This window comes from Trachemys scripta, chromosome 1, assembly GCF_013100865.1.
Source record: "Trachemys scripta elegans isolate TJP31775 chromosome 1, CAS_Tse_1.0, whole genome shotgun sequence".
Taxonomy (NCBI): domain Eukaryota; kingdom Metazoa; phylum Chordata; order Testudines; family Emydidae; genus Trachemys; species Trachemys scripta.
This window is the reverse complement of record NC_048298.1, coordinates 95,742,420-95,764,202: the sequence shown is the minus strand read 5'-3', so window position 1 is coordinate 95,764,202 and position 21,783 is coordinate 95,742,420. Positions and strand designations below refer to the sequence as shown.

At 43.5% G+C, this 21,783-nt stretch overlaps 1 protein-coding gene across 2 annotated transcripts in view; it reads left to right on the top strand.

Annotated features, from left to right (window-relative positions):
* The window catches only part of CRY1 (cryptochrome circadian regulator 1), a 76,307-nt gene extending 56,938 nt beyond the window's left edge, over positions 1 to 19,369 (top strand). The window contains exons 8-14 of one of the 2 annotated variants that reach the window (XM_034778089.1): positions 2,248 to 2,399; positions 2,504 to 2,706; positions 3,542 to 3,637; positions 4,703 to 4,798; positions 5,877 to 5,948; positions 6,032 to 6,136; positions 18,716 to 19,369. In XM_034778089.1, coding sequence (XP_034633980.1) covers positions 2,248 to 2,399; positions 2,504 to 2,706; positions 3,542 to 3,637; positions 4,703 to 4,798; positions 5,877 to 5,948; positions 6,032 to 6,132 — 720 coding nt within the window. In that variant the 3' untranslated portion in view covers positions 6,133 to 6,136; positions 18,716 to 19,369. The remainder of the gene's footprint in view (positions 1 to 2,247; positions 2,400 to 2,503; positions 2,707 to 3,541; positions 3,638 to 4,702; positions 4,799 to 5,876; positions 5,949 to 6,031; positions 6,137 to 18,715) is intronic. The other variant, XM_034778094.1, reaches the window with a different exon arrangement.
* Positions 19,370 to 21,783: the final 2,414 nt, after the last annotated feature.

The following is a 21,783-nucleotide window of genomic DNA, read 5'->3' as shown; positions in this document are numbered from 1 at the left end:
TTATATTCTGAACAAAGAATATAATGAAGGATTGGAGTGACCAGCAGGATTGCCCTGTATGACCTTGGAGTCCTTAGCCATATTGGTCAACCTGAGCTTACCACTGTCACTTTATGAAGCATGAATCTTCAGTCCTGGTACATCTTTCACCGGAGCCAAGGGGCCTGGCTCTGACACCTAGAGAATTTTCTCCATCCTTGCTACAGGAGACACTATTTGATGAAGAGCATCAGAGAACATCTCCTTTACAGAAATTTCAACAACAATATATGGAGCTTGGACAGTGGCTCATCTCCTGACGAAAATGTGGATGTAATTGCAGCAGTGTGTCCTGAGGATGTGATTTTAATTTCATGAGCTAATGAATAGGGTGGCATCAAGTTTAAAATTACCATCAGTAGCTTTGGAAGAAACCACGCATCTGTTTATGATAGCAATTACTTCCACAAGAAGAATTTGTGAACTACATGCATTGGTGGGAACCCTCCCTCCCCCTCATGCACTTTTTATAAGGACGTGGTGGTTCTTAGACCAGACCCTAAATTTCTTCCTAAAATTGTTTGGGTTTCGTGTAAATCAGCCCATTTAATCTATTCTTTCCAAAGCCTCATTCATCTAAAGAGGAGAATTTAGATTACATTCTTTAGATACCAAGAGAGTACTCTCATATTACTTAGATAGAACAAAGAGTTTTAAGTCTTCTTCCAAGTTATTTATTTCATATGTTGGTAACTCTAAAGGTAAAGTCATTTCTCTCAGTCCCCCTGTCTAGATAGGTTAGTGCATTTAAGAATGTTACAGAAGAGCTTCTTTCACCATTCCTAGCTTGTCCAGAGTTCATTCTACTAGAGCAGTAATTACATCTGTGGCTTTTTATAAACATATTGCCCTTATTGAGACATGCAAAGCTGCTATGTGGAAGTTGTTTCACATTTTCACAAAGCATTATGCATTGAATATGGCATCCCACTTGCACACCCACTTTGGTAGAGTGGTACTCCAATCCTTGTTTAGTTAGAACTCTGCATCCCTCTATTCAATTTGCTGTACTGCTTGCAAGACTATCCCAAGACTGGGGATATGCTGAGGACACTCAAAGAAGAAATGAAGGTTACTTACTTGTAACTGGAGTTCTTTGAGATGGGCTCTGCATATTCATGCTACCTGACCACCTTCCCCACTCCTGCAGAGTCCAAATTAAAATATCTTGGGTTTTCTGCTCTAGCAGTGGAAGGAACCGAGGGGGCAATGTTGCCATGCCCCCTTTAAACTCTCACCATCAGAATGTGCTCAAGTGCTAGACAGGGTGGGCAGGGGAACACGGGTGCCTAATGAGCACTGCTAATAGAAGGTTCTACTATCCTGCACTGGTCGGTATGAGTCACAAGGAGTGACTCTGCAGTGATCTCTAAGAACTCCAGTTGTAAGTAACCTTCATATGTCAAAGCTATTAAGTTCTAGAATTTTTTAGAATAAGTAATTATTAAATGTTAACTTCACCTTGAATGGTCTCTTGCAACATATGTATCCTCATGTATAACAGTCTGTTCCATTTAGCTGTGACACGGAGTACCTTTCCCAGACCTGAAGAGCTCTGTGTAAGCTCAGAAGGTTCTCTCTTTCACTAAGAGAAATAATCCAATAAAAGATATTACCTCACCTACCTTGTCTCTCTAATTATTAAGTTAACTGTTAAGTTAATTGAAACATCTTCCAAAAAGCTATAAAAGTTAACTTTCTCACTAGAAAGCATTAGGAAATTAATGTAGCTTTCTAGCAGAGTACGTACAGAGCTAACTGGGAAAGAAAATTCCACCCCTGACCAGAGACAGTGTGGCCTAGTGGATAGAGCACAGCACAGGGATTCAGGAGACCTAGGTTCTATTCCTAACTCTGCCACTAGCCTACTTAAGTGACTTTGAGCGAGTTATTTCACCGTTCTTTGCCTCAGTTTTGCCTCAATCTGTAAAATGGATTTGTGCAAAATATGTCCAACTTCTGTGCTGTAGAAGCCAGACATACCTCTTTTCTACTATCCCACTTGAATGTGCTTATAAAGAGGTACTTGTGTAAGTATTGAGCACTTTTTAGATGTTACCAAGTCTGGGCAAATGTCAGAAAAGGTAGGATTTCAACGTTTAAGAGCATAGTTTCCTGTACTGACATCTTGATAGCTGAGCAATGCTTAGGAGTGTTTCTGGAAAAATTTAACACATTCAGAATAACTTGATACTCTTATTTCTCAAGGTGTTTGAAGAATTGCTGCTTGATGCGGATTGGAGTGTAAATGCTGGAAGCTGGATGTGGCTTTCCTGTAGTTCGTTTTTTCAGCAGTTTTTTCACTGCTACTGTCCTGTGAGTTTTGGCAGAAGAACTGATCCTAATGGGGATTACATCAGGTAATCTCACGTACAATCCTCCCGAGAAATACAAAGCTATCATTAAAGTTGCCTCAGTTTCAAACAGCTGTGTGTTTTAAACTATACTTTTTTTTTCTTTAAAGACGTTATTTGCCTATACTTAGAGGTTTCCCTGCAAAATACATATACGATCCTTGGAATGCCCCAGAGAGCATCCAGAAGGCTGCAAAATGTGTAATAGGAGTTCATTATCCTAAACCAATGGTAAATCATGCAGAGGCAAGCCGCCTGAATATTGAGAGGATGAAACAAATCTACCAGCAGCTTTCACGATACAGAGGATTGGGTATGACAGTAGTCTCCTTCATGTATTTATTTGAGGTTTTGTCTTCCCTTCTAGTTGTGACAATCCATTCTGTAGCCATGGTGGCCAGATATGAGCCCAGTGTCAGGGGTAGCCTCGTTAACTGACTAAAATGGATTATAAGAGCAGTGTACTGGTAACACTTATTTTTTACTGCTCACTCACCTGTTCCCAGCCCTTTGCAATGTATCTCGTCTGCACCTGCCTAGAGAGTTAGTCCCGAAGTTTCTTTTAAGGTCATGTCATCTCCAGGGTATCAAATTAGTCTTGTATAGATTAATTTTACTACCAGATAGAACTACTGCATGAAAAAGTTACAGTGGAAAAGGTCTTGCAACCTTAACTGTACAATCTGCTATTCACAAACATGGTGGTTTATCTTGAGAAATTAATTTTAACCCTTTGTTTACATTCTTCCATCTATTTAAAAAAGTCCATTTCGCTCATTGTTGTGCAACATGTGCATTTGTTGACACCTGCCTGTCCAAATAATGGCTGTAATCCAGACATACAGGGTATGCATAGATATAAAGTAACTTGTGATGTCTCTTGCACTAAAATGCACCATATTTAACATACGCAATTAAAGTTTCTTGCAAAAATAATACTGACTTTTTGATACGTAAAATAATTATAATCTAAAATTTCTTGGACAGATATTCCAATTTACAGTAGAGAGAAAAAAATAATTCTCTCCACTGATGAAGTTAAACTATTAAAGAAAATACTCTTGGGAGACAAGGGAAGATATATACTAAATCAAAATATATTTGCTTGCCTCAATATTGTTAGCAATTAATTTTGTTTCCTTGATTAGGTCTTCTTGCAACAGTGCCTTCTAACCCAAATGGAAATGGTGGCCTAATGGGATATTCACCAGGAGAAAACATCTCTGGTTGTAGTAGTGCAAGTGGTAAGTAAAATCTCCTGTTCTGACAAAAGTATTGGAACTGAGAAGTTGCACAAATTCCTTAAGTGAGCCCCCTAGCATGCTATTATGTAGAAACAGCTACCCTCACGAAAACAGTTTTGTGAAAACTGCTCTTAAGAATGTTTTCAGATCCACTCTTCCACCATAGTTAATTTTTGCATGGTTATATAAATGCTGATAAGCTGCTCATCTGAAGAATTGGTATATTCAACATAAGTAATTAAACCTTTAGAGAGGAATGTTCTAACCCTTGTAAAAGTATTAATACATTTCAAGCAATTCTCCAAAACATTTGTACATATATTTCCCTCCTAGGAATCATTAATACCTTGTGATAGTGGTAACACAATAGATTAAATCAGACTGTAAATTCTTTGAGGCAAGGCCCATTTTTGCTATATTTGTACCATGCCTAGTACTTTTGGGGACTAGATACTCTAGGCACCACCACAATACAAATAATGGTGGTAAAATATCCCTACATACCTACAATACATAATGTATAACTTTCAATTGGGTTTTAATGAAAAATATTTTTAGCCTACAGACATTTTTTAGGTGATGTACAGATGCTAGTATTTTATATACAGAATATAGGGAATAATAAAAAACATGCTTTGAAACTTAAACATCAAAGGCAAAACTTTTAAAAGGCCTTCAGTCCAGCATACAAAATGAGGGGACGATCTTGCATTATCAAATTCTTGTGTACATAAACTGCATTTGTACTTTTCATATCAGGAATTTGAGTCTCACCTACCTGGTTGATGCACAGAGATCTGAATTTGTTTGAGCAATACCTTGGACGTATAAAATTTTCCCCATAACTTTCAAGGTTATGTTAAAAAAATCTTCAAAAATTTGACCTTACAGAACCCTTTATTGCTTTAGAATGCAATATTCAATCATTCCCATTTTGTACAAGACAGTAAGTACATATTTCAAACATTATAGACTTTCAAACATTACACTTAATTATTTATTAAATGTTCGATCTGTGCTGTATTCTATGCTGAAAGTATTTTTTTTAAAATGTCCTTTTTTCAGGAGCTCAAATGGGAAGCAATGATGGTCATACAGTGGGCGTTCAGACATGTTCCCTAGAAGACTCACATGCAGGATCAAGTGGAATTCAGCAGCATGGTATTATTTAGCAAATAAAATGTGTTCAGAGACGTTCTCACGATTCTTGAAATGGTTAAAATCCTATAAATATCTCTGATATTTTTTCCCTGGTGACAGCAGAATTCTAAAATTCAGCTTGGCTCACTTTTCTTCGTTGAAACATAAATGTGTAATGATTATATCATTTAGCATGATATTAATTTGTGGCCTCAAATACAAAGAGCTGTCTCCAGAATCAAGTTGTGAACAATAGTAGCTCTGTTTGTTTTCAGGGTTGGGGTAAGGATATTTTACAGTAGTCTTTGGTAGGATACCAGCATAGAAATCAGAGATCTCTTTTTGTCTCCTGTTACAAATAACACCCAAGATCACTACAGCTGAGAGCTTGAAGGAAGTAAAATTTCTGTTTGTTTACTTTGTGCATTTGACAGCAATTTGTGTAGAGCCCACTATTTGTATGGGTGAACAGGCAGAAGAAATATTTTTTTAAAGAGTTAGAAATACAGTTGTTGTCAAATAGGTATCCACATCACAAAATCATTACCTGAGTTGGCTTCACATTGCAATCTCAGCAGGGGTTGAGGGTTGACAGAACAGATGTGGAGACGGGACATCACTCTCACTCCTTACAGGCCTCCAGAACATGGCTGAAGCAAATGTTTGGGCAGAGTAGAAAAACTTGCTCTTGCTTCTGCAGTACCTGTTCTCTTGATGTATTGAGGGCTGTCGGGCAATTTACATGAAATAGAAAATTCTGGTTCATCCCAGTTTAGTTGTGCTGTTGACTCCTGTTATCTTGAGAATAGTAAAAAGGATGATTGGGCAGTGCCAAAACTAAAGTTTGTAGCAGTTAAAAAAGAGGGTGTGTGTGTGTGTGTGTGTGTGTGTGTGTGTGTGTGTGTGTGTGTGTAACTTTTTAGTACAAAATTTTTTCTGCGAACAAGAATGATTTCTGGCCAGATGTCTCTGTGTTTGGGAGTTCAAGGTTTGGCTCCCCTGGTTCATACAAAAGTTTAATGGATACAAGCCTATAACTGTGATAAATAAAAGGAAAACACAGGAATGATTTAAGTAAATGTGTACTGTATTTTAACAGGTTATTCTCAAGGCAACAGTATTGTACATTATGCCCAGGGAGACCATCAGCAATCACATTTACTGCAACAAGGTGACTTATGTTTTAAAAGATGTCATTTGGATACATAAAAAGCAAAATAGTTTCTCAAGTTAGATGTTGATTTCATTTTTCAGGAAGAACAGGAAGCACTGGTATCAGCACTGGGAAACGCCCAAATCCAGAAAAGGAAACTCAGAGCATTGGGCCGAAAGTCCAGCGACAGAGCACTACTTAGATTGGTAAGAAAGGAAACTCTAAAACATCTTGTTAGGGAGCTAAATTACTATATAGTGTTTGCACTCATTAATGTACAACATGTGTGCCATTGCATGGTATAAAGGGGAGCAAATATACATAACTACTGACTGAATGTGGCTGAAAAGGAACAGCAGCTGTGCTCTGCTTTCTCATGCACACAATTGTGGTGGAAGTAGAAGGCCGAAAAGCAAGTTCTTCTTTGAGTGCTGGTCCCTATGTGTATTCCATTGTGGGTGTGCATGCGCCTTAGACTAGAGAATTTTTGAAAGCAGTATCCATAGGTCAGGGCCTGTGCCTCTACTCTCTTCATGCTCTGCACCAAGTATATAAGGGATGGGGAGAATTGATGGCCTCTTCAGTTCTTCTTACCACGCCATGGCCTAAATCTGAGTCGTCAGTGCAGTGCTGTTTGTTTCTCTTCAGCCTGATCCTTAAAACCTGTAAATATTTAAAAGTTTACCAGTTTTATCTTTAGTATAGTTAATGTTTTTAATAGTTCTATTAGTATAGCAATGGATAGTTAAAATCCCCTCCCTGGGGACTCATGTGCATCCCAGAATGTGAATTAGATTATGTCTAGATTATCTAGCTTTAAAAGCTTTATCTCCTGTGCTTGCACCTTTCTGGTCAGAGACAACCACCAGCGCTGCGTGTACTGCTTTGGGGAAGTGCCTGTCTCTTCCAGATGCAGTACCTGTCACTCCTTTCCTAGCTAGATCCTACAAGTGCAAGAATTCTGGCTTAAAAAGCACCTCATGGAAAAGGCTACGAAGCCCCAGTCAGACCTAGGTCGAGGAAACCCCCTGTACATCAGCCAGAGTCATCAAGGAGTCTGCGTCCTGGTGTGAAGCCTGATGGAGGAGTGATCGAGAATATGTCTATGGGACCCTTCATCAGGGGTTCCTTGCAGGAGCAGAGCATACTCTCATAAGCACAGAAGCAGATCTCCCCTCTAAGTCCACTCCAAAAAGGACAGATCTCTCCCTGTCCAAGTCAGGCAGGTCTTTGTGCCCAGCTCCCAACGACTTAGGACATCCTAAATCCCAGATCTATGATAAAAAGGTGCATAGGAGCAAATTTATGCCACTATGGGACTCTGCACTGGCACTACCTCTGCTGGTGATCCTGTCCAGGTCAAGAGACCATGAATCACTGGTACCAATAAAGAGCACTCATCAGGAACCTCATCCACCGTCCATACCACCACAACGCCATATGCATCTGACAACTCAGAGCCTTCCTACATCAGCTCCATCTGTACAGCCAGATAGAACCACATGCCATTTGGAAATGTATACCATTCTGGAAGACATCTTTGTTCTCCCATATCCACAATCTCCTGTGTTGTCTGAACCAACCCTCACCAAATAGATTTTGATTCCTTCCCCCGCCCCCTGAGGAGATGCAGGCTATGGGCGAAATCTGTTCCCCATCCTGCCTACTAGCCACGACTTTTCTTCAATGGAACTGATGGCACCATTGATCGAGCTGGATTTAGACCTTCCCATTGTCAGGGGAATCATATACCAGACCAGAGGAACCGTATATAGAAGTGGTCATCTTATGGAACTAGTGTATCAAGAACCACACCACCCTACTTGGCAGTGTACCTTCAAGGAACCCAGAATTCATTGGCAGACAGCCTCAGCAGGCATTTTGCCATCCATGATGAGGTGGGTGGTGAACAGCATTTTCTTTCAGTGGGGGAAACCCCCACTTGGGAGGCAAACAGGAAATGCAACATGTATTGCTTCAGAGAAGCTCAAGAAAAGCACTCCAGAGGCAGTGCTCTCCTGTTGCCTTGGACAGATCACTTTAGATGTGTCTTCTGTCCCATCCCACTACCACCTCAGGTTCTATGGAAGATTCAGCAGCACAGGGCCTGGAGTCACCCTTGTCACCCCCCAAATGGCTCAGACAATTCTGGTTTCGAAGCCTCCTACAAATGTCATCCTGCCCACCTGAATCAGCATTCAGTTCATCCTCTCATTTCTTGATTTATTTTTTGAAAGGCCTGATTAACATTTCTCTTCTCTGTCTGCTCCTGTACCTGTATGGGATTTAAACTAGTCCTCTCCAAACACATGAGACCCCCTTTTGAGCCTATGGCTTACAACTTCATTATCTTTGTCTATGAAGCCGACCTTTTTGGTGGTAATCACTTCTGTCAGGAGAGTTTCAGAACTTCAGGCTATTCTGGCTGACCCTCTTTTCATGGCTTTCCATATGGACAAGGGTCCATATTCCCTTAGGATACGCCATAAGTTTATGCTTAGGGTAATGTCAGCTTTTTATGTAAACCAAACGATCAATCTTCCAGCGTGTGTTTTTCCCAAAACCTCATTTGTCTAAAACTAAGGAAACAAGTTATATGTGGGATGTTTGTAGAGCCTGGCATCCTACTTGGACCACACTGGATCTTTCAGGACTTCCCTCAGTCTTTTTGTAGCCTTTGCTGAGAACATTAAGGGTCAATCTGCGTTGTCTTGGCAAATCTCACTGGATTTCTGACTGCATTAAGCTCTGCTACAATCTTGGTAAAATCACTCCTCCACAAGAGTAATAGCTCACTCCACCAGGGCTCACTTCACTCAGTCCACTTCATCAGCTTTTCTCAGCAATGTTCCAATAGCTGTTGTATGCAAGACAGCAACATGGTTGTGTCTGCATACCTTTTCCACTCATTATGCCATCACTCAAGTCTCCTGTAATGATACCAGTTTAGTAATACAGACTTGCCAATCTCTCTTCAGATGATCCAAAGTCCCTCCACCTGTAAGGGAACTGCTGATGAATCACCTACAGTGGAATGTATATGCGCACTCGAAGGAGAAAAAGTTATTTACCGTATAGTAACTCTTGTTCTTCGAGATGTGTTGTGCACACATACATTTCATGATCCTCCAACCTTCCAAACTACTTCGGACATTACATACAGCAATGTGAAGGAACGGAGCAGAAGGCAGCAGATACTCCGCTTGTGTAATCTCACCTGAAGGCATGAGGAGATCAGGGAAGCATGCACTGCGTAGTGGTGCTGCTGCACTGAGTACACAAACATCTACAGAGGAATGTATGTGTTCACAACACGTCTCGAAGAACAACTGTTACCATACAGATAAGTAATAATTTTTTCTTGCTAGTTTAGATTCTTCTTTTACTCTCAAGACGATGGATCTTTCCCATAGTTTGTCACAGGTTCACCTGGCACAATCAGTGCATCACCCACCATCGGGGCTTTATTCAATCTTTACTCACCCACCAACAGCCAGTTTCCAGAAGGTTCTGATCAGAACCTTTCTGCCGGTAAGGAAACCAACCCCTCACTGGGACCTTAATTTAGTACTTTCATGTCTTACTAAGCCACTCTTTGAACTAATAGCTATGTGTTTCACGTCTCACCTGTAGATAAATGTTGCCTTCCTCATTGCTATCACCTTGGCCAGAAAGGTAGGTGAACTTGTGGTCCTAATGGCCATACACAATATCCTGCAAGGACAGAGTCTCTATATCCAACTACATCCAAAATTTACTCATAAAATTGTTCTAACATTTCATATAAACCAGTCAATTCATTTACCTGTGCCTTTCCAAAGCCTTATGCCTTTAGTGAGGAGAGGATACTTAATTCTCTCGACGAATTATGAGCATGGTCATTTTATCTGCAGAGAACAAAACCAATCAGAAAAGCCATCTAGACTGTTCATTTCCATTCCAGAGTGAGTTTAAGGTCAAGCTATATCTTCTCAGTGGATCTCTGGGTATATCCTGTTCTGTTATCAGATGGCACAGCTTCTTCCCTCATATGGGGTAAAGTTTTATTATGCAAGAGAACAAGCAGCCTCAGAAGCATCACTTCAAGAAGCATCCCTGCTTAGCATTTGCAGGACAACCTATATGGAGTTTTATCCACACATTCATGAGGCATGATTCCTGGGTCCAAGACTCTGCCGTTGACTCATCGTTTGGGGCAGTGGTTCTACAAGTAGCTATACCACCTCTGTTCTTGCACCCACCTCCTCTCTGAATACTGCTTGTCAGTTATCCATAGGGACCACACTCAAAGAAGAAAGGGAAATTGCTTACCTTGTTGTAACTGAAGTTCCTCAAGATGTGTAGTCCCTATCTGTCTTCTACTTCCCAACCTCCTTCACCTCTTCAGAGCTTGGCAAGATTCACAGTAGAGAAGAAACTGGAAGAGTAGGGGTGCAGGCATGGACCAATAGACACTACTTGCAAAACTTCTTTGGTCTCAGGCGCATGGAACGCATGTGTACCCACAGTGGAATAGATAGGGACCACACATCTTGAAGAACTCCAGTTACAACAAGGTAAGTAATTTCCCTTTGTATGGGATTGGGCAGTGAATTGCCTTGTGGTGGTGGGACAGGGCTTCAGAAAGAAAAGCACTCCATATGGATGTCCTAAGATGTGCATTTAGAGTTTGGCTCCTCTTAGATTCTCAGGCTCTGCATGGTTTCAAGGCCAAGACCTCTGTGTGATCCATACCACTGTTAATTTCTCTTAACGTGAAAGAGTAGCATGTAGTGTGTTTTTTTCATGCTGTCATAGCCATATGTTTTTTACACTTTCCATTCCTTGGGTTCTTCCTGTGATAGGGAGGATTTAGCTAAGCATAATGGGCCATAACTGCAAGTTTAATTCTTTGACAGGACTATTAGTCAGTTTTCTCATGGTAAGATCTAATGCATCTTGCACCCAGTGTTACTGCATGTTGACACATCATCTTCATAAAGACATTGCAGTACGTTATTGACGCTGTACTGTGATTTCTGTGGCTCTGTCTCAAATTAGGTCAGTGTCCTCTGATTCTTTATCTCCATCACCCTACTAGCTTCTTGAAGCATTGGGAATGGAATCTAGAGACCCTGCTCCATTTGCTCTGCACTACACTTCCACCCCCTGCTATCTTACATATATCAAGCAATGTGGATGTGCTGCACTGGTGGTGGTTCTTCGAGTGATGTCCCCATGGGTGCTCCACTGTAGTCGCGACAGCGCCTTTGTGTCTGGAGTCAGACATCTTCAATAGCAGTGCCCGTCGAACCGCACATGTGCACCTCCCCTCCCCGCGCGCTGTGTGCGGGTAGTATAAATAGAGCTGTGCGGTCCAACTGCCCTCAGTTCTCTCTACCGCCTGCATTCTGGAATGGAACAGTTAGCAGAGCCCACTTCATTATTTAGATAGTCTCTTACCTGTTTTTCCCTCTTGTAGTTAGCTAGCTCTTTCATCCTTTTAAAAAAAAAAAAAAAAAAAAAAAAAGTTTTTTGTTTTCCTTAATTCCCGTCAGCGAAGCTATTCCCTGACCCTTATGCCTGGTTCCTCTGGGTTTAAGCGGTGTGTGTCATTTGGGATCGCCTTCTCTATAATGGACAGCCACGCACAGTGTATCCCTTGCCTGGGAGAGGGACAGGTTTCCCAGAACTGTTCCTACTGTCTGGGCTTAAAGCCCAAGAGCAAGGAAAGACAGGGACCTTAAACTCAAACTATTCCTCATGGAAAAGTCCGTGCGACCAGCATCGGACCCCGGTTCTTATTCCTCACTGGAGAGACCCTCATGCTCGGCAAGGTCGTCTGCCAACCCTCACTCTCCTTGCCCAAATAAGGGAAGATCATCCTCTAACCTGGCTGACACTAAGAAGATAGCAGTCCCTTCTTCAGTTCCTGAGGCGCAAACTGCAGGGATGCCATCCCCAGCTAGATCCGTGGTGCGAATGGCTTCTGAGAAGAGGCACAAAGCTGCTCTTAGACTGACTATCTCAACCCCTGAGAGGAAGTCTAAGGACCGTACCAGGACAAAACAGCTGCTATTGGCGTCACCGCCTGTTGTGGGTGACCGAAGCAAGCCCTTTACCTCCTTGGCGGCTCCAGGTCCATTTCTGATGCCGAGGACACTGTCGGCACCGCCACAGGCAAAACAGCTGGCTCCAGTGAAGCCCTCGGGCTGGACGCTGCGCACAGCGCTGAAGCTTTTGGTTCTGAGAGACTCCGTAAGGGTTGCAAACTACTACTAAAGCTACAGCTCTGAAAAGCTCTCTGGCACAATCCACTGACTCTTTTCCATATCACACCTCAGCACCATGCTCAACACAGGCACTGTGGAGAGATCACCCACAGGAATTCACACAGCTGTCAGACCTCACTATATCTGACATTCCAGATTCTCAACTTCTCAGACAGGAAGTGTCCTAAGTCTCACCACTTCTCAATCAACACACTCTTCGCACTCTCCCACAGGGACAGGACCTCCTTTCCTTAGTGATGTTGAGGAGGATGAAAAGACTCTCTTGCCCCCATCGACATCAGGGCAATTGACATCAACGTACCAGCCTTACCCTGCTGCAGTTCCGGGCACCCAGCCTTTTCAGGGGCCCTCATGGATGCAACCATATATTCCCTTTCCCCCTAATTGACCATATTGGGACCCCTGGGCACAATTCAGTAATCCCCCACCACTGCAAACATGCCAACCTCCATCCACCCCTCCTCAACAATCTATCGACTTCCAGAACCACAGCCCCCGCAAATACCAGGAGGAGGAACTGGAAGTAGAGCAGGATGGGGAGGTACCTCTGGTCCTCCCGTTTTCTTCAACTTCACCTGATGGAGCTGCCATGCCACCACCACCTCCCACAGTGGCTGATGATTTTCGTCACTTTCAGAAGTTAGGGAGTCAGCCACTCTATGAAACAAAGATCCCACTTGAGGCGGTCAAGGAACAACATAAACTGATTGACATTCTCCATACCTTCTCAACAACAAAAATTGCCCTACCTATTAATGGTTCACTACTTGAATCTGCAAACCTTCTTTGGCAGATTCCAGCCTCTATCCCTCCTACATGCAAACGGATAGATAGGAAATACTATGTCCCTGCAAAAAATGTGGAGTTTTTATTTTCACATCCTGCCCCGAATTCTCTCGTAGCAAATGCGGTGCAAGAGAAGGGCTGCCAATCCCAATCCAATCATCCTGACTGAACTGGAAATGTTTAGATCTCCTGGGTATAAAATCCTATTCATCTGCTGCTCTTCATTTCGGAAGGTCACTTAATAGCCTGCATGGCCCTGCAGGCCCTTCCTAGACTCAAATGACACAGTTGCCCAGTCCATTACTACAGCAGTAGTAATGCAACGTGTATCATGGTTGAACCTTTTAGAATTCCCTAAGGAGATGCAAAATACGGTCGAGGATCTCCCAGTCAAGGGACAAAAACTCTTTTCTGAGTGCACAGACAACTCCTTACGTTCACTGAAAGACTCCCGAGTCACTCTAAAATCCCTTGGTATATACACACGGCAGCCAAAACGAAGATTGGGAAAATATCAGCTCTCTCCACCATCTCGCCCTTAGCCATACTACCCAACAGCAGCAGTTTGACAACCAACACCGTCGTCACCGACTTCCTGACAGACGCAGACCGTTGCTTGCCCGAGGGACACTGGCCCAAACGCTCTAATAAGCAGCAAATTTGAAGGTGTGATCAAGGTCCAGAAAACCTCCTGCCTGCTCCAGTTGCCCCTACCATCTGTAATGCCATCTACATACCGACAGTTTGGCAACCGCTTAGCTCCACTTTTACCATCTTGGATGCTCGTTATCTGGACAGATGGGTCCTGGAAATAGTAAAGGAAGATTACTCCATTCCCTTCCTAGTTGTACCATCCCTCTAACCCCCCCCTCCACATCCCTTTTCAGGGACCCCTTTTAGGGGAGCCCATCCTGGAGGGGAAGGTGAGATGATGACTTCAACTGGGAGCCATAGAACAAGTCCCTCCACAACACAAAGGACGCGGTTTTTAGTCTCACTACTTCCTGGTACAAAAGAAGTGTGGTCGTTGGTGCCCCATCCTAGTCCTTCGCAGTCTCAGCAAAGTTTGTCAAACTGAAAGGTTTGAAAATGGTCACCCTATCCACCATCATCCCAGCACTGGAACAGGGGGATTGGTTCTCGGCCCTCAACATATAGGACGTATACTTTCATATTGCAGTACATCCTGCTCACAGACGTTTCCTACGATTCGTTGTAGGCCACAGTCACTACCGGCACAGGATACTACCCTTTGGACTATCCACAGCTCTGTCACTTTTTCCCAAAGTACTTGCAGTGGTCGTGGCCTTCTTCCACAAACAAGGTATTACCATTTTCCCATATCTACATGACTACCTTCTCAAAGCGCCATCCAAGACAGAAGCGCTCCGAGCAGTCCACACTACAATGACCCTCTTTACAAAACTGGGCCTCCTTATCAATTTTGAAAAGTCCACACTAACCCCAGTGCAAACACTGGAATTCATTGACGCTCTACTCGATGCCAACCAGGCAAGAGTGTGTTTACTACCTCACAGGTTCCCAGTGATAACACAACTAGTCTCAATTACCCAGTATGCCCCCAAATCCCAGCACGTACATGCCTCCAACATATGGCTGCAGCTACATTTGTGGTCAAACATGCGAGGCTGCACATGCAGTGTCTTCAGGGCTGGCTCCATACAGTATATCTTTCTCACAAACACAGCATGCAAAAACTCCTGTCCATGCCAACCCGGGTCAAGGAGTCACTACTGTGGTGGACATGTCCCGACAATGTCTGTGCCGGGTCCCTTTTCTTCAACCTCCACCTACGGTGATACTTACCACCAATGCCTCCCTCCTCAGCTGGGGAACGCATCTATGCAAGCACACTATACAGGGCAGATGGATGCCCACTGAGTCCACCTTACACATCAACCTCCTGGAACTGAGGGCAGTCCACAATGCCTGCCAATGTTTCCTACCACTCCTCAGAAACCAGGATGTTCAAGTAATGACGGACAACCTCGCTTGCATGTATTACATCAACAGGCAAGGAGGTGCCAGGTCCCATTCCCTACGCTCAGAAGTGATCAAGCTATGGAATGGGTGTATCCACGACAACATCTCCATCTCTGCTGCGTATCTCCCTGGACTTCAGAACACGAGAGCGGATACACTGAGCAGAACCTTCTCTCACAAGCACGAATGGCAGTTCGACATGAGAGCACTCCGACCCATCTTCCACTGATGGGGGTCACCCCACCATAGACCTTTTCACCACTCTGGAGAACACCCGTTGACCTCAGTTTTGTTCCAGAGCAGGCCTGGGATGCTATTCACTAGGGCAGGGGTTCTCAAACTTGGGGTCAGGACCCCTCAGGGGGTTGCGAGGTTATTACATGGGGGATTGTGAGCTGTCAGCCTCCACCCCAAACCCCGCTTTGCCTCCAGCATTTATACTGGTGTTATAAATCAAAACCACTTTTTTTATATATATTTAAGGGGGGTTGCACGCTATTCCCTCTCATACTGGACTACCTCCTTCAACTCAAACAGCACCTGGCTGCAGTTACCACATTCCACTGCCCTGTCAAGGGATATTCAGTGTTTGCACACACCCTTGTCATACGTTTTCTTAAGGGTGTTTGAAACCTTTACCCTGATATATGTCCCCCTCATCCCACCCTGGGGCCCCAGCCTAGTCCTATGCTCTCTGACTAGACTTCCATTTGAGCCAATGGCAACCTGCTCACTCCTTCATCTAGCAATGAAAATGGCCTTCCTCATTGGCACCACGTGTGAGAGAAATATAAGCTCTTATGGCATACCCATCATATATAACGTGTTATAGGGACAGAGTGACCCTCCATCCCCTCCCAAAATTCCTGCTGAAGTTATAACGTCCTTCTAGCTAAACAAGCCTATATTACTCCTTCTTTCTCAAACCACACAGTTACCAAGAAGCAGCTCTCCACACATCAGATGCACATTGTCATTCTGTTTGGATAGAACCAAACTGTTCAGTAACTCGCCTGCCTTTTCATATCCATTGCTGAAGATGCTAAAGGCTCCGCTATAGCTAAACAACGCCTCTGTAAATGAATTTCACAGTGCATATGCCTGTCTTATGAACTTGACAATAAGCAACCACCTGGCTCTATCAGGATACACGCCACACGAGCGCTCTCAACCTCTATTGCATTCCTCAATAATGTTACCATAATAGATATATGCAGGGTTGCCGCATGGGCATCCTCTGATACATTTGCCCAACATTACGCCATCTTGCAGGATTCCTCGATGGACACCATTCTTGGACATACAGTCCTGTCCTCCGTGATACCAGCCACTCCGAAGCTCCAACCTTCCAGCTAGGGACACTGCTTTATAGTTACTTACAGTGATGGGGACATCACTCGAAGAAGAAGAGAGGATTACTCACCTTGTGCAGTAGCTGAGGTTCTTTGAGATGTGTGTCCCCATAGGTGCTCCATTACAGCCCTCCTCCCCTCTGCTTCGGAGCGTAGCGTTTGGGCTCTGCAGCAGAGAAGGAACTGAGGGCGGTCGGCCCACACAGCATTATTTATACTACCTGTGCACAGTGCGGGGGAGGAGAGGTACGCATGTGAGGTCCAACGGGCACTGCTATTGGAAAATCTCTGACTCCAGACGCAAAGGTGCTGCCACACCTACAGTGTAGCACCCATGGGGGGACACATCACAAAGAACCTCAGTTACTGCACAAGGTGACAGGTTTCAGAGTGGTAGCCGTGTTAGTCTGTATCAGCGAAAACAACGAGGAGTCCTTGTGGCACCTTAGAGCAGAGGTGGGCAAACTTTTTGGCCTGAGGGCCACATTGGGGTTTCAAAACTGTATGGAGGGCCGGTGTAGTGTATTAAATTGCTCCCTGTAGGAATGTGCTACTTATGGCTGCCAGTCCTGGTGCTCTGAGCAGTATGGTAATGGGGGGAAGGAGTTGGAAAAGGGGCAGGAGGTCCCGGGGAGCCGTCAGGGGACAGGGAACAGGGGCGGTTGGATGGGGCCGAGGTTCTGGGGGGGGTCAGGGGACGGGGAACAGGGGGAGTTGAATAGGCATGGGAGTCCTGGGGGGCCTGTCAGGGGGCAGGGATGTGGATAGGGGTCAGGGCAGTCGGGTCAGGGAGCAGGGGGTGAGGTCCCAGGAGGGGGCAGTCAGGGGACAAGGAGTAGGGGGCATTGGATGGGTCGGGAGTTCTGAAGGGGGCAGTCGGGGGTGGGAAGTGGGAGGGGGATGATGGGGGCGTGGAGGCCAGGCTGTTTGGGGAGCTACAGCCTTCCCTACCCGGGTGTAGTGTATTAAATTGTTCCCCATAGGAATGTGCTACTAACTGTGTACTACTTGGTGCGCCGTAAGTAGCACATTTCTATGGGGAGCAATTTAATACACTACACCTGACAGCTCACGCAGCTGCGCTGCCCAGCAGGACCTCACAGCCCCACGGCCCAGAGCACTGGCGGCATGGCGAGCTGAGGCTGTGGTGGGGGGAGGGGCTCGGGGCTAGCCTCCCCGGCCAGGAGCTCAAGGGCTGGACAGGACAGCTGGCCCGCGGGCCATAGTTTGCCCACCTCTGCCTTAGAGACTAACAAATTTATTTGGGCATAAGCTTTCTGATGCATCTGATGAAGTTGGTTTTAGCCCACCAAAGCTTATGCCCAAATAAATTTGTTAGTGTCTAAGGTGCCACAAGGAATCCTCGTTGTTTTTGCACAAGGTGAGTAACCCTCTCTTCTATCTAAGTTCACTCTTCATGAAACTATGTAAACTCTGAAGAACAACTTTGGACCCTCCTACTCTAGGGCTTGATGAGCGTCTCTAAACTCCTAGGTTAGGCATTACTGGTTTGAAAGTATAATCTCTATTGTTTTATAATCTCAAATCAGTAAATGGCTGCTGAGCTCCACTTGATTCTACCTATTATTGCTTGGTCTATAATGTAGATCACAAGTGTATTACAAAGAAAAAGAAATTCTCTTTTAGGAATGTGACTCCGGTTGTACAGGTATTTGGAGGAGATACATGAAGTCACATGGACCTAAATGAGAACTTATTGAAAGCAGTAGACTAGCTAGTCATTATATGTCCCAATGTTGGCCCAATGGACAAGACACTATATATGGTATGAAACACTGATGGAAGGAGGTCTGCATGCCTCTTTTCTACATCATGTTTTTCTGTAACTGCCGATTGGACTCTCAGCCACTCGGTGACCAGAAACTTTCAAAATTTCATTTTATTTTTTCTGTGAACATTGTAGTCTAGTTTGGATGAACATGTGTGTAAAGAAAGAAAGAAAACCTTTTTCCCCTGTCAAAATTAATGGACTACACATCAGGATGTGTGTGTGTTTGGATTTGGATTTCTTCCACAACTCCTGAAGAAATTCCCCATCTTTCAGTCTTTTGTGGTGAATTTTTCTTGTGAGCACAGTTACACTTTTGGGAGACCCCACTTGTCTAAAATGTCAGTTTTCATTTTGTTTAAGATGTATTATATGCTCTTCCTGGACTCTACTGAAATGCTGTCATTGTAAAATTGTAGTTAAATGTAATGTACACATCACAGTAATCTAGTAAGAGGGCTATGTTTATTGGTCAGTTTACTGTACAGATCATCATCAAAACATACATTTTATATGATGATGTACTGGGATCTGCAAAAATATTATTCCTCAATTGATTACTTGATTTCTTTTTTCCTACAGCATTGTTGGAAGGGAAGATGCCGCACAGAATGTGTTGAAGGCAAAATTTTGTTGCGCTGTATTGGAGCTAAAGTATTGTGATAATACTTGTATTAAAGTAACACATTTTTCATAAATTTGTTTCAATGGAATGCTTTATTTCTAATTGGCATTTTTATGGTTTTTAACTTTTTAATGACTTTCATAAAGGGCAAATTGAGATTTGTATATAAAGTATTTGGTGAGGAATTTGTTAACTTGAATGTAAATACAAACATTCATGATTAGTGATAGACTCATCAATATATTTTTGATATTTCATGTATGGTAACAGTAAAGACAGTAAAGTAATGGTGGTTCTGTAAAATAGAAACTTTGTGGGCAGAAATTGGAAGGTATGGAGGTTTTTAGACTTAATATTTTTAGAGTGGACAGGATTTTAACCTCTATGATCCAACTTCTGCATATTTTCATAATGTAAGAGCTTAGGATTTTGTTTAATTAAAATACAGTAGACTTGTAACCTCTATTAAATGCAGCTGTATTTAAGTCACAAGCCATTTATTTCTGTCAATAAGTTGTAAAGTTGTCATGTATACGTCCAGTCCTTGTATTTCCCATTGCCTTGTTCAGTTAAGCTAAAATTACCTTGTTTAATAAAAATGTATATACAGATGTATTGATTTTTTGTGTGTGTGTGTGTGTGTGTGTGTTTGTGTGCATGTACACTAATCGTTGTTGCTCTGGTGATTATTACCTAGAAAAACTTCTTTGGGGGGGAGGGAAAGAGATGAGCTTCAGATTTAGAATGGTTGACTGCACGGCTTCCTCTTTAATTATTTCCATAACTTTTCATAGTAGCAGAGCTAAAAATTGTCTGTATACAATTTGCTCATCTGTTGAAATAGATATTTAAAATCTAATCATGAAAAACCCATGTGACAAGAACGCAAGGTTGCAAAGTCTAGGACTCAAAAGTTAGGAAATTCTAGAATTAAGTTGCCTGGGCAATCTTAATTCAGACCCCTTGTGCACATTGCATACTATTTTTTCCACAGGACTCCTACCTCATTCACTGGATGCTTTATATAGGCTTAAATGCCTTGTTCTGTGCTACAACTACAAGAGTAACTCAGCAGATTAGTGGGCCACCTTTTCCTTACTGCAATTAGTTTGCTCATCTGCAGCAGTGGTGGTTTCTGCAAATCCACTCAATAGTTTGCCTCAATCTGAACTTTTCTGGGGGAATTGCAAAGATTAGAAATCTTCCAACAACATAAGGATCCTAGAAGGAACAACCTGAATTGTTACATTTTATATACAGCAAGGCCAGTTAGCTGTTTTGGTGGATACACTAATAAATTCTCATTTCAGATGACATTTAGTCATAGGCATTTTCTCTCTAGCATTATGTGTTGACTTGAAGTTACAAATTCAAACCAAACCCATATAGCATGTTATGTTGGCAACTTGTCTAGGACCAAGTGCCATACTTCACAAGATGGTGCAGTGCCCCTATAGTGTGATATCGTTTTAGACCCTCTTCTATACAATTACATTAATATAAGCAACGTGTTTTGGGCAGAGAGAAAATTTAATCAAAAGTACTACTAAATAAATACCACTTATTTTTCACATTATGTTCTTTGTGGAATCCACTATTGTTTGAAGTGCAGAGTGTTTGAGTGTTCTTCAAGCAAATTACTGAGCACTAAAACAGAGAACCAGATGTGAGGCGTTTTTCCTAAATTAGTTTCAAGCAGAATATAGCGGTTTCCTAGTAATGCACAAAACCACCAAAATACACAAAGGAACCTTATGCCCATTTTGCTCATTTTAGGGTTCTAAAAACTTGAAGAGCAAAGAATAAAAGTGTGAAATGTTTTTGAAAATACCTTATGTTGAAACAAAGTCTTATTGGAAGTTATGTACCAGTCCCAGTTGAGAACAAATGCTACCATCCAAGCATTCTGCAGCCCAGTGCCGCTGTCTCCCATAATTCTGGACACCTGGGCTGTTCTCCTATCTCTGCAGCTCATGGAGGCGGATCAGCATTTTGGTGCCGCGTGGTGTGGCCCTTCCCCCTTTTCTCCTGGTTGCTGCCAGTTTCTCTGCCTCCACAGCACCAGCAGACAGTGATGGTTTCTGTTGCTCCTGCCCTTCCTTACTCCTTCAGTTTTAACATTTTTGTCCATGGGCAGTGGGGAGCAGTGTTTTCCTTCCTCAGCTTTCCTCCTCCTTAGGTCATTTAACTCTTCCTGAGCCTGCACTGCACCCTTACAGGCATGGCAGAGTAGCTAAGAAAGCACTGGGTTAAATCCAGGCTATGCTCTATATGTAAGTCAGCCTTCCCAGGGTTGGTAGGTGCCCAGCCTGCACACAGCCTTCTATCCCTAACTCCCGTAGGTCCTGGGACTAGGAGTCAGACAGGTGGGGTCCCCCTGCCTACCTACTAAGCCACGACTCCCAGTGGGGGGAAATTGGACCAGGAACTCAAAGCAAGGAGATGCTCCAAAAGCAAAAAGGACCCTGGCCACTTGACGTGAGATAAGTTCTAGGGGACCCTTTCAGAACATAGGGGCCTATGGGGCCACAAGACTCCCTCCGCTCTGAGTCTTAAAGTTTGTCCTGAGCGCCCTGAGTGAAAGCAGCAGAGGTTCTAGTCAGCCTCCCAAGCTGACCCGGAGAACTCCAATAAGTTTCTCCCTCCCAGGGGAATGGGACCCAGTGTGGGAGAGTTCTGAGACTGATCTCTTGAAGGTAAGGCAAGCTGCAAAAGGCCTCACCAAAGCCATAGTAGAGCTGCTACACACCCAAGATGTGCTAAGAGTTTTTTAAAAATCTAAAAAGCGGAAGAAAAAACACAAATCCAGGAGATTTGAGTTCTCTGACTCCTCCACTCAGAAAGGTGAGCAGTCTGGTGCCGATACCTGAGCAGACTCCCGTGAGTAAGCCTCAAAGTAAATTTTTCCCTTCAGAATCCTCTCTTGAGGTTACAATTCCCCATCCATTCCTTCTTCGAGGCAGTGATTGTGACAGATTGGATCACAGAACCCTCCTTGGGAGCTGCCACCTAATGTGCCAAGACT